Here is a 14047-nt window from a genome sequence, read left to right as displayed (position 1 = left end):
AAGAAAATGTATAAAATTAGTTTCAACATTTGTTCTAAATTTTTTTTTCAATTTTATCCATTATCATAATTCAATTCTTAATTTTTTAATTTTTTCAGCAGACAAATCTATTAGCAAATTTCGTTCAAATACCATATGGAATTTATATATAGTTTCTTTGGTTCTTCACCCCTAACGTTTTTTAATTTTAATTATAATAGAAATGGCTAATGAAAGGTTTCCTTGTAACTTTATTTAGAGAGAAAACAATTTATTGTAACACCTATTACAACCTAGCTTAAATTGTAAGGCATAAAACAAACCTTCTGCAATGTTAGAAGCTTAAATCTCCATCCCAACCGATGAACTAAAAAAAGATTGAGGGTAAAATTAAAGCGTCGAAACATTAAAAGATAAAATTGAAACCAATAAATTCACACGTACTTTTATAAATAACTTTATTAGTTAATGAGGTCGATGCTCTTAAAAAATTTAGATATATGTTTTAATCCCAATTGTTTGGTTATGTTTTTCAATTTCGTTTGAGGGGTAAAAATGAACTTGCCATTTGGAGAACTAGGAAAGATCGGTAGAAGCTCATAGACACGTGTGACTGACTTTGAAACCTGACCATAAGGTAATCAATAAATTATGAAAAGCTCCACCCGATCGAAGGAAACGCTAACCTTTGATACTCGAAAAACTAACCTTTGTGCAATAGACTTCTCGACAGTACAATCGAACGGTCGGATCTCACCCTATAAATAAAAGCATCATTCTGACTCAAAGTAAGCAATCTAAGCTCAATTTTAAAACCTAAGATCGTACTCTTACTGACTTGAACAATGTTTACTTCATTTGTGTAGGTCTTCCTCACCAAGCTTGTTTCCAAACTCGATCATATCCCATCTTACTAGTTCCCAAACTAGATCAAAAACCACCATAAACAAATTTAGTCTTTGTTGACCGAAAAATTTCGACAAATCACAAATTGCCACCTAATAATGACAAAACTAAGTCATTAAATTGCGGCCAATTAAAATTTGACAAGTATTTTTAAATTAAAAGATTAGTCAATTAAATAATGTCATATGTTATTTTTGGACATTTGAATTGAACCACAAATTATGTTATGACCATATGATGACATAATTTGGTCTAATAAGATTGCTTCACGTATGGCATAAATTGTTCTAATCAAAATTCGTCACGTCTATTTGTTGACCTAAACTAGGATTGTATCACATGTCAATTAGACTTAAAATCAGATGGGTTAAAGCCCACCTAAAACCCATGAAAGACCCTATAAATAAATGGGATTAGTACATAGAGATGATCTATTTAGAAGTCTTAATTACATAAAAGGATGGAAACGTATACAAATTACACTTTTGTCTAAAATAATTCTCAAATTAGATGGTACCCATAATGAAGATTACTAATATATCTATCTAAATATTAAATCATTAATAAAATATAAAATTGGTAAATCATTATTAAAATATATTAAATTCCTAAAATGATGTTAATTCAACTTTCCAAAATTGAAAATCCTAAAACCCCTAAAATTTCGTAACCTCCTTCTTTCTCCCTCGATTTTCTTTCGCTCCGACTGTTGGGCTTCGTCTCCTCTGCAGCATCTCTCTGTCGTCGTCGCTGTCTCCCGTGGCTTCTTCTCCTTTGTTTGCAGAGCATTTCAACGTCGTCCTCCGTCGTATCTCATATGGTAACATCGTCGCTGTTCCTTCCAATAACATCTAATTTCATCTCCGGCCTCCGTCGAATGAGCATTTCAGTCTGTCTGTTCCCATTATACCATAGTTTATGCTATATTTAGGTTTCAATTTTGGACAGAATCGAGGTTCATCTCTTGCTCTCTGGCTCTATTGTTTAAATTGGTTCGCATATACGAGTATATGGTTATGATTTCTTTGGTTCTCTGGTTCTATTTCCGTAGGATATATATTATATCTCTAGTTTTAATATCGTATATTATATCTCTAGTTCTATTGTTTTATGTATCATTTAACTAGAGATATAATATATATCCTACATAAATAGAACAACATCGAGAAATCGGAAGAAATAAAACAATACATAAAACTAGAGATATAATATGTATCCTACGGAAATAGAACCAGAGAACCAGAGAAATCAGAACGATATACAAGTATATTATATCTCTGGTTCTATTGTTTTATGTATCATTTATATCTCTAGTTTTATGTAGCAGAAATCAGAAGAAATAGGGATGATGAGATTTGGATATTTTTTAATTAATAATATTGGTAAATAAAGAAAATCAATATTTCTGAAGGATTTGAATGAGTGAATTAAGAGATTTGAATTGACAATTAATATTAGACTCACCTTAATTAAATGGGTGTAATATTAATTTATGGAAATAACTATTTTATATTTTAAAAAAAGCAAAAAACTATAATAAATGAAAATGCAATAAGTAGGGTAAATTCGGAATTAAACTAAAATCCTAATCGCAGAAATCTAAAAGTGTAAAATTATAAAAATTTAGACATTTATGTAAATAATTTCTAAAACAGCCATCTAAAGATATTAACTCTAAATAAATAGAGGTTCATTCATTCATCTTGCATGTGATCAAAATCCTCTTCACATCTAATATTAAAATCCTCTAATCAAGATCATCATCAATGACCAAGATCAACAAGCTGTCAAGAGTGTCGGTCGAGATCAACAAGCCGCCAAGAGGCCACGAATTAAATTTCTCTGAAAATCTCATGTGAACAACATGTAAGGATGGAGATCGAACTCACAACTTTTTTGTTGGAAATATATATTAATTACGGTTAGTTATGCATGCTTGGTATATTTTTAACTTTTTTTAATTTATCCTTCATAATTCGTATCAATAAATGCAAAAAGTTTACTATATATTTTAGTTGAACAAAAAGGTTGATGGGACAAATAGTGTCTTGAATCGTGCTCTATGTTGACAAGCTATGAGATATTTGAATTTAGAGAAGAAATTAAGTCAAATAATGGATGAAAGCTTTCTTATATTCTCTAAAAATTTCGAAAAACAATGAAATGATCAATTATCTAAAAAAAAATTATTAATTTGTTCCTGTGCTGCTCTCGAAATATTAAATTGAGTCTCCATGAATTTAGATGGGTTTTGAATTTGATTTTTATAGTTTTAGAAGTCTTAATTTAGTCCGTATAGTTTGGTCAAATATCACACTAATCGTCTAAATCACTATAAGTTGTTATCATTATTGAATACGTGATAAGTTTTATGTAACATTGACAACGAATTTATATTATCTCTTTAATTGACTATGTTAAGATTTAAAACCGAATAGAAAATAGTTGAAAATTGTGGGAAAAAAAGTAAGGGCTTAATTTTGTGAGGTTTTAACAATGAGGATTAAATTGAAATTTTTAAAGTCACGGATCAAATTGAAACTAAGCATAGACAACTTAAATTAAAATTTTAATATTCTAGGGACCAAAGTGAAGCTAATAGATTATTAACATTTTTTCTTATAGGTAAATTATATCTCATTAAAATCAGGAAATAAATTTTTAATTTTTTAGTACATTCAAGAGAAGGAAACCTTCTACCTTTAAAAGGTAATTGTCTGGATCAATTATGAAATTGATTTAAAATATTCTCTCGATCATTATCAATTTACCGTTGTATTACTATTTTTTTTAATACAAGGTAATTGAACCTACAACTTCTTAGTTGGAGATATATGTAAAAAATGTCGTTGAGCTATGTTCACTTTGGCTACCGTTCGATTACTATAATTATATAAATAATTATTAAGAAATGGATGATACAACATATTTTTGAAAAATACCAACACGAAGATAACCCACTTAAGGCACCCAATGCTTCATCTCCTACTAATTTATATATATATATATATATATATATATATATATATAAATGTTTTATCATTGAGAAAAAAGCAGAAAAAGAATGCTCGTGAATTTTTCCTATCTTTTCTGTTTTTTTTCTTCGAGACAATGACTAACCACCAGAATATTACTAAATGGATTAAGATACTTATCTACGATCAAGAACTTGTAAATTCGAACCTTCCACTGTTATAAAAGAAATATATTACCCATGAGTGGTACATAAGACTATAAACGATAGAAAAAAAAACATCCATTTATCACAAATATTTTATATAATAAAAATCATAAATTCAACAAACATTAAGGATTAAGATTAGTTGAAACTTCCTTTTTCTCGTACAGTTGAGTGGAGGCAAGATAGATCAACCAAAAAGCGACAAAAGAAAAAGTGGACCATGGTTTCAATCCTTATATTTTTAAAACGTCGGTTTTGATTTCTGTATTTTCAACTTTGATTCATTTCTTATACTTTGAAAATGTTCACTTTGGTCTCTATACTTTTTAAAAGTGACTATTTTAGTCCCTTATTTTATTTTAAATCTTATTTTTACTATCACAATTTCAACACCACATTACAGTCAATATATTTCTTAAATTGTGAACGTTACTTTATAGTAAAAAGTTTCTATCATGTGTAAAATTTGTGTTAAAACATTGCAAAGAGGGATTAAAATGAAAACTTTTTAAAAGTACAATGACCAAAATGAACATTTCCAAAGTATTACGGACTAAACTGAACTAAAGTTAAAAATATAGGGACCAAAATGAATATTTTTAAACTATAAGGACTAAAATGGACTAGATTAAAAGTTAGGACCAAAATGGTATTTTAACCTAATCATAAATTTCAAGAGATTTTTTTCTCTCTTATTCCTCCTCTTCTCCATCTCTCAATAAAGCCTCGTTACCTGATTTAGAAAGATTTGGAACGAGGGAGAGCGAGGAATGAGACAGTGGTTGGCATTCGTGGTGAGCTTCACCAGAGGAGAGGGAAGAAAATGTAAAATGAAGGAGAGAAGTGTACTAAAAATATTAAATTAACATATTTTGTCAAATGAACAAAATACAACAATTAAAGTGTCACGTCATTTTGACATTAGTCGACTAAAAGTAATAGAAGCTCAATGACCATTTAGGAGTCCATGTTTATTTAAAGGAATGACAATGAATGAATGAGAATCAATTTTTTCATTCTCTTCTATGCTTTGTAGAAATATGAATCTAATTGTGGGATCCACTCAATTTTTTCATTTCTATTTGGAGGGACATGTTGGGTTTGTAAGGTGATTGCAAACAAAGTCTTACATTGGCTAGGAAAGGAAATGATCATTGGTATATAAGAGAGGACAATTATCTCGTGTGAGTTTTTTGGGTGGAACCAAAAGCAAAGTCGTGAGGGTTATGCCTAAAGCGGATAATATCATACCATCCTGGAGATATTCAGGGTACGAAGGGACGGACAATCTCATTCCAATTCAGGACAAAAAATTGTCCATTTTGAGAGTTCAAAATCAAATAATCACTTACTCCAAACAAGACCAAAATATCCATTTTAAAATTTTAGGGCTAAAAACTCGTGGATCAAAGTATTTTTCCTAAATTTTAAAAGTGAGGCCAAACTCCAAGAATAGCAAGGAAGTTACTTTTACCTAACCCTAATACCGGATGACGTCATCAATGAGGCAAAAATCTCGGGAGGGGGGAGCACAAAAATCACGTGTCTATAAAATGCGATGCGCAACTGATTAATAATTTCCCGGTCCCAAATTTCCTACGTGTCCTCCCTTTTTTTTCTTTCTTTAATAATTATAGCGACGCATAACAAAATTCAGGTGCCGCCGTGCCGGCAAGTGACGCGCCGCCGCAGCCCGACCCACTGTTTCTTTTATCTGGGTGGAAAGGCATTTTTAGAGTGTACGTACTTTTTATTTACTGTAGATTAGTTTATTAATTAACTTGAAAAGTTTTTACTTTACTCCATCTTCAAATTTTCTTGTCAAATTCTTGCTTATTAGATTCCAAATTAAGAGTTCATCAACTTGTTTAACAAAAGCAACATTCAAAGCTTGAGACATTTTTTAAAATACAAGCATATACTAGAGCTAATTGTGTTAAATGACCTTAATTTGGGCGTGTAAATAGGATATGACCGTCTTTTGAAAAATTTATTATTATGACCTTTTGTTGAGAATTCCGTGGAATTACCTTTCCGTCTCTCGTTTATTTTTTCCTACAGAGTGACGTATAATTTTTCTTTTTTGGGTTACTTTTATTCTTCATCTTATTCATTTTCTTTGTATCCTTCGTCTTTATTATTTACGTTTCATTGTCTGCCTTCACTATTTTTTGATATCTAAACTCGGTGAGATATAAGAGAAGAGACCATCAGTGAGGAGCGGGAGTCTTCGTTTCACATCCACATTGCTGGAGGGAGAGAGCGAGCGAGGAAAGGAAGAACCTGGAGTGAGTTAAGGGAGGAAGACGAATGAGAAAAGGAAAGAATGAAAGCATCAACTTTACTTAAAAATAACTAATGGCAGTGAAGTGAAGTAGTTTGTTTACTCTATAAGGTGTAGTAAAGAAAATGTTTAAAACAACAAGTTCTTTAAAAAGCGAACATATCTCATTTACGGCATCAAAATTGGGTAGGTTTTGGAAATACCCGGACTTATTAGATACAACTCTCAAAATTCAAATATTAAACTTGTAATTTAATTTTAAATCTATTAAAATATTTTATTACACATTAAACATTGTTCTTTAATTCCAAATTACTTTTGAGATCTTGGGGGCACGAGTTCAAACATTTTAAGCTTAAATATTTTGATCATGTTACTTATATTTGTGTAGAAAGTATTTTTAACTGTGACAAACGATCTAAAATAAGGTTTAAATACTAGGGTAACTCTACGTCCCTTTTCAAAAAAATAAAAAATCTACATGAAAATTTTGATTGAAAATTTTAGTTGATGTTGGTCAAAATTTATGATGGGATGTTGACTTTTTGGGTCGAGGGAAGACAATCCACTCTGTTCCATTTGAAGCTGATAAGACGAGAGGAGACACAAATCCATCTTCCTTGTGCCTTCATTGGACAATATTTGTTCATTATAATATATAGTTTCCAAAAGTTAATTTAATTAATAAATTAATCGCATCATAATTAGGCATGTGATTAAATTGGTTTAAAATATTAAATTTTCGATATGCTGGTGAATTTTTAATTAAACAGTTATTCTTAATTAAACAGTTATTTAATTGTTAGCGGTTTAATTGTTAACTTCTCAAGTACAGTACAACTACTTGAGGTTTGAACCTACATCTCATATATTGTACTTAAAAAAAAGAAAGAAGCATGTTTTTTAAGAGATCATAGCGAAAAAATTGTCTACAGAAATTTTGGAAATAACAAAAATAAATTTATTGTTTTTTTTTTCCAATTTGTGTTAAAAGCATTAATAAAAATATGGTTTTATTATTCTTAAATCTATGGGGTTGATGTTTCACTATTCTTTTTTATTATTATTATTATTATTATTATTATTATTAATAATAATAAGGAGTAAACACAAAAACATTATCAATTAGGTCTTATATAGGTAAAAAGTTAGAATGCAATATTTTGTTACTTCTTGTTTGAATGAGAAATTATTCTTAAAGTAGTGAGTAAAGATTGCAAGCTCTGTGGAAGGGGAAATATTGGAACAAAAAAAATATATATATATACACTTTCGTTATTTTCAAGAAACAATTATTCATTTGTGTAAATAAACTAAAATAAAACATTTTGAGAAACAATGTTTTCTAACATATTTTGATTGAATTTCTAAGACAGTTATATTACGTCATAGAGTCTTACATATTCACGGTTAATTTTTGGAGGCTCTAATACCATGATAATTTTAGGAAAGTAGAGAAAAAAAAGAATAACAAATAAGATTTCGTTAAATTTAATTACTTTACATATAAAACTAATAATCTATTTAAACTACCGTAATCTCAAATTATAATTGAAATAAGAAATATAATTCAAATAATGTTATCGAACACTTCTATCTTTCACTGGTCGGAGATATATATAACTTGTTTAAGGTACACAAAAGTATAATGAATAGTTAAAATTATTAGTTCAAAATAAATTTAGAAAGTTTGTAGGTGAAATTTAATGGTTGCCCAAGTTGTCCTCTTTAAATTTTCATCTAAACGATTTAAAGCACGAGTAAAATTCCAGAAAGCTTAGAAATAAGCGATTTTGGGACACGTGATAATAGTAATATAAATCAGAATCGTGGAATACCAAACCATGACCCCGCGTCATCAGAATTTCTACTCGCCACGTGTCCCCACGCGTTCCCCTTTCCTCGCCTGGTTCCTCGTTCCTCACCCTGGCGCTTTTTTGGTCCCTTTTCAACGCGCCTCCGTGGTCCAGTCAAAAATCCCCCAATCTCCTCCGTATTTATACCCTCACGCAGCCGCAAAAATTTTATAATTCACTTCGCCATCCACAATCAAAATTCCACAACTCCACTCCCCACTGCCGCCGCTTAATCTTAAAAATTACCTCAACTCCACCGGATTTTTAATTATATTTTTTTAAAAGAACAACATGACGAAGCCCTCTTCCCCTTCAAAATCCGCCGCCGCCGCCGCCACCGCCGATTCCCGGTACAAGGGAGTGCGGCGGCGGAAGTGGGGGAAGTGGGTTTCCGAAATCCGGCTTCCCAACAGCCGCGAGCGGATCTGGCTGGGGTCGTACGATTCCGCCGAGAAGGCGGCGCGTGCCTTCGACGCCGCGCTTTTTTGCCTACGTGGCCGTTCTGCTCGGTTTAATTTTCCCGACAACCCGCCGGATATACCCGGCGCCAGCTTGCTCTCCCGGGCCGAGATTCAGTCCGCCGCCGCCGAGTTCGCCAACTCCGAGCCGCAGCCCTCGTCGGAGGATTCGGCGTCGGCGTCGGGGACCACCGCCCAGATCGAGTGTGATGAAAGATCGTCGTTTTTGGATCTTCACACCGCCATGGGATCCGAAAATTACGGGTCGGATTTCGGGTTGTTTCCGGAGTACAACCCGTTTTTCAACGAACTGTTCAATACTTCAGCTCCTTCGTTTGATTATGGAGATGAAAATTTTGACGCCACCACACATCAAGATTCATTCCTCTGGAACTTCTAAAACAACAGAGTTCTGACGGTTTTTAGTTTCAGAACTTTGCCCATTTTTTTGGTCTTGATTTTTCCCCTCCCTCTGGTGTCTATAAAAATTACTGCTACTCCATCGATGGACCCCAATATTTTTTTAGCTCGGCCATCGAATTCTTCAATTATTCGAGAGAGAAAATGTGTAAAATTTGTAATCTTTATGCATTTAGTTACCGTTTGTAAAAAAGGAAATTCAGGCCTTAGGGGTATGAAAACTATTATATAAAGTTGTTATAATTCCAAGTTCAATGTTGTTCAAAAATTGCAAATTACACCTCTTGGTGGTGAAATTGTTTGAAGTGAAGAGGTGGGGTTTTGGAAGCCATGAAAATTAATGATCATGCAATTGCAAACCAAGTTACGATTTACAGATTTACAAATCATGTCACCTTCGCGTTCCGGTTATAATGTCTTGACCAATTGGTTTTGTTCGAATTGGGCTGATGTAGTATATTTTTATTGGTTTGTTTATATTATATTTTTGATGAATTAAATAGACAAATAGGTCCCACTAAAATTTTAATCTTAGCTAGAATAAGAACATTGCTCACCCGACAACATACTTTAATGTGATGTATATTTATTGGTCGATTCCTTTTCTTCTTAGATTTAATAGAGATGAGTACTAGTAGGTTGTACTAAAAATTTTAAGTGAATTGTAGAGATCAAATGTCAAAATTTTACTAGTTTACTTGACTATCTAACAGTTGCATAGTAATCAGATAAGATTCTATCCTAGATTTCAACTTCATCTGTCTCCCCATGACATAGATGATAACTCCACAATTTGCCAATTGAGAACTTGGACTTGTTTGTTTGTTAATCTTCCTCGGTTTAAATATTATTTTGATACTTTTGACTTTTGATTTGTTTTTGTTTTAGTTTGCATATGTACTCTTAAAACGTTCATTTTAGATTCTCATACTTTTAGTTTCAATACTTTCGAAACGTCTATTTTGGTTCTTGTATTAAAAAAAAAATGGAATTTTGATCATTTCATTTTTATTATCTCATTTGTGAGATTTTGTTTTTTTAGTCCATTTAGAAATATATTGAGTTTTCAATATGTATAAATTTTGTGTAAAGTAACATGAGTTTTTGTTTCTTTAGTCCATTTAGAAATATATATACACACAGTATAAAGTAAAAATGGTATAATTTGATGTAAAAAGTAGATTAGAGAGTGTGGTAAAAATTATTTTTCTCTTTCGTAATAATTAATCGGTTAAAAAGTATTTTCCATCGTTGAACTTTTAAGTAACGATTTAATCTAACTTTAATTTGTATTGATTTAGTCCATGTGTATTTTCAAATTGATAGTAATTTAGTCCCTAAATTTGAGTGTATAACAATTATGGTTTAAAGTGTGTAACAATTTAGTCCTATTATATATATATATATATATAAATCAATTTAATTTAGTCCTATTGTATATATATATATTTTTAAGATTCTTATATATATAAATCAATAAATTGATAAGGGAGTAAATGTATTTATAAATTACAAAAATTAAATTGTTATACGATAAAAGTTAGACACTTAATTTTGATGATATTTTTTTACAATAGATACTATTATAGATCGCATTGTTATAAAGTTTAGACATTAAACTGTTACTTTAGCAAAAATAAAAACGATAAAATGTGTTTATATATGTAAAAATCAAAGTTATATATGGTATATTTAATATAACAAAAAAATTAATTCTGAAAAAATACACAGTAAAATTACCTAGCCATGTACCGGAGATCGTCATTAAGCAGCATCTTTCTGATCAACAATTCCGGTTGGCAAAAGAAAGTCCGTTCATCGGAGACGACGGCGGCGCCAAGTTTCTCCGGTCACACCCATTTCAAAGCCGGCGACTCAGCGGGCGGAGCATTTAGCCATTTAGTCTGCTCAACCCTTCGTCGTGCAAACACAGTCATCTCAAGAAACAGAAATTCTAATGATTAAAGTAAAAGAAATTTTATTTTTAATTGGTTTAGTATGAAATGTTTTAAGGGTTAATAATAAATATAGCCATTTAAAATAATTTTCATCTTTTAATTTCTTATCGACACAGAATTTTTCAAAGTTGGTGGTGAAGAAATTTTTCGATGTTTAGAAGTGATGGTAGAATTAGTAATTTTGAAAAAAATGATTTAAATATAATTGATTTTTCAAAATATATCAGTAACTTAAAAATCAATTTAAAATGACTTTAAACTTTTCTAAAATCAAATTTTTAATTTGCCAAACATTCTCACTCTTATAACAGAATGGAAAAGGCAATATAAACATACCGTTTCAACCTAAGTATAATTCTACCATAAAAATTACTAAGTCATTTTTATTGTATTGGTCTATTTCAATTGCATAGTAATGAATAAATAGACGTTTCTGAATTTTTAAGTAGCTAAAAATTGTTGGGTGAATATACTCTGTATATGTAAAATAAATAAAACGGTCAAATAGCTGGCTACAACACAATTACAAATCCCGATAACTTAATGAACACCAAAACTCAATGAAATATAGTCGAGAGACACGTTTAAATAGCTCTGACCTGAAGACAATTATTCGCTCTATACAAATTGCTAGCAGAATACAACGATTATCTCAGCAGGACTATACTTAGGTTAACTCTGGTAGAACAACAACTTCAAACCCCTCGAATTTGGAAGAACTTTTAGACAGTTGCTCTCAACATAAACATGAATAACTAAAAGAGAGAATTTTTGTGAGAAGAGAAGAAAATCCAATTTTGATATTGTTTGATATCTCAAGTGAAAAAACAACACCTATGTAGTTGCACAAATATGTAACCTCTCACACAAGAATTAATTTTTTCACATATGTAATTTTAACACACAAATATAAAAACAACTCCACATTTAAGAAATAACTTCAAGTTTAACAAAACGAAGAAACCAAATGATCAAAAAAAATAAAAAAATAATTGATAAAAAAATATATAAAATAACATTCACAACGTATATATTAATTAATAGTTACAAATTTAATTTTCTGATATTAAATTCATAAATATTCAAACTCTTTATCAATATCTTCAAATTCTAAGGGTCACTTTCTTTCACCCACTTGCAACAAAAATCCAACAACTTAGAAAATGTAAAACATTCACAAGCTACTCGATACAATGTATAAAAAGGTGGAATATCAAGTATTTTTTGGACTTGATTTTGAAGGGTAGTTTTCCAATCGATTTTCAAGTTTTTGAAAGTGTCCATTCTTCGATACTTCCTAATGTTATGAAACGTCGTTTTGTTGGCACATTATCTATGGAACTTCAGTCTTCATCGAATTCGCCAATGTCTCTCTAGACCGACGAATAAGACATCCATATTCATTCTTAATCTAGAAAAATGATTATTATTAGTTATGGTTTTTAATTCAAATTAGGAGGAACAAGATTTGATTTCAAATTAGAGAGCAAAAGATAATTTTAAATTAGTTGAGTTGCTAGAATTTGTAATATGTAAATGAAGACCTCTACAACTAAGGCATTGGTCTCTTCAAAGCCCAACGCAAATACGTGCGGCCCAAAATGGCCGTTGGGCCGGATTATAATTTCTATCTATTTAACAGTTTATTTTAATTAAATTTTAGAAAATAGTATATTAAAGTATGAGAAACTTGCATAAATGATAAAATAAACCCAATTAATTTTAAATTTAACAACAATATTTTGGATTTATAAATGTACATGAAAAAAAATAAGACTAACATAACCTTGAAATATCCATAGATTCATCCGCTATATAATTGATATACTATACTAGTGATAGAGTTTATTACTGCTAGATTAATAGACATAAATGAGCGATATATGGAAAAAAAAAATAGGCGAGTAAATTTTTTAAAAAAATTGTCATATTTGCAAAATCACAATGGTTTATTATATTGACAAATATGGAAATGTAAATTGTCACGCAATTTTTCATTAAATATTGTAGATACATAGTTTTCAAGATTAATATGAATTGCTACACTTTGAAGTTTATTCTATAGGTAAATGTCATATATAAATATACATGGATATTAGTTTAATATAGAATTACAAAAGTTAAAATTAAAGAAAAAAACAAATTGAAAATACCCAACATTATAATCTTGTAAACTCCATAGTGTAAGAAGGCAATAAAAACTCTTTAGATGTCTCCCTACAAAACAAGCAAAATGCAGATCTAACAGAAATATTGGATTTTTAATTTTTCTTTTGACATCTATTGCCAAAATTATTTCTACCATCCAAAATAATTTTGGTTAAATTATATAAATTAAAATATTCTTTAGGATATATTTTCATTCTTTCATTCCATCAACGTATTGTATTGTTTTAAAAGTTTTAAAATGTTAAAATTGTTTTATTTTCTATTAAAACGAAAATTGATAAGCGATGTAATAATTGGGTAGAGAGTTGTAAAATAGATGTATACAGATACATAGGTGATTTCAATTACACCCCTAAATTTTGGTTCAAGTTTCCATTATGCTCCTATAGTTTACACAGTCTCATTTTAATCTTTAATTTAAAAAAGGGTTAACCACTGTTTCGTTCAGTTAGATTTTTCATTAAAATAAATATGAAAAAATTTTGACATTTTGGTGAGCTATAAGAAAATTGAAGGGTCTTGGTCATTTTTAAATGTGGACCAGCAAACCATGATCAAAAGAATTTAGAGGAAGCAAAATTTTTTAAGGGTAGCAAACCATGGACAGCGAGCAAAATATGGAGCCTCCCTTCCCACAATCAATTGACACACTTAGGATTAACAAAGAAATCCAAGATAATCCAACTTTGAATGACTTGATAAATTTCTTATCATAGAGGATGAAAATAGTCTTCTTCCACCAATTTTTTTTTTTTTAATCCTAGCTTTCGACCCATGCTTTTCACTAATCACACTGTGTTAGAATTTTTCTCTTTCGAACATATTCCTCTTGCAGA

At 30.4% G+C, this 14047-nt stretch overlaps 1 protein-coding gene across 1 annotated transcript; it reads left to right on the top strand.

Moving 5' to 3' along the window:
* The first annotated feature begins 8129 nt into the window (after positions 1-8129).
* Positions 8130-9339, top strand: LOC111016441 (Integrase-type DNA-binding superfamily protein). The gene has a single exon (XM_022291844.2). The coding sequence runs from the start codon at positions 8498-8500 to the stop codon at positions 9062-9064; it is 567 nt and encodes a 188-aa protein (XP_022147536.1). The 5' UTR covers positions 8130-8497; the 3' UTR covers positions 9065-9339.
* Positions 9340-14047: the final 4708 nt, after the last annotated feature.

This window comes from Momordica charantia (genome assembly GCF_013281855.1).
Source record: "Momordica charantia cultivar OHB3-1 chromosome 6 unlocalized genomic scaffold, Mcharantia_2.0 BLBB01000006.1, whole genome shotgun sequence".
Classification (NCBI taxonomy): domain Eukaryota; kingdom Viridiplantae; phylum Streptophyta; class Magnoliopsida; order Cucurbitales; family Cucurbitaceae; genus Momordica; species Momordica charantia.
This window is presented reverse-complemented; position numbering and strand designations above follow the sequence as displayed.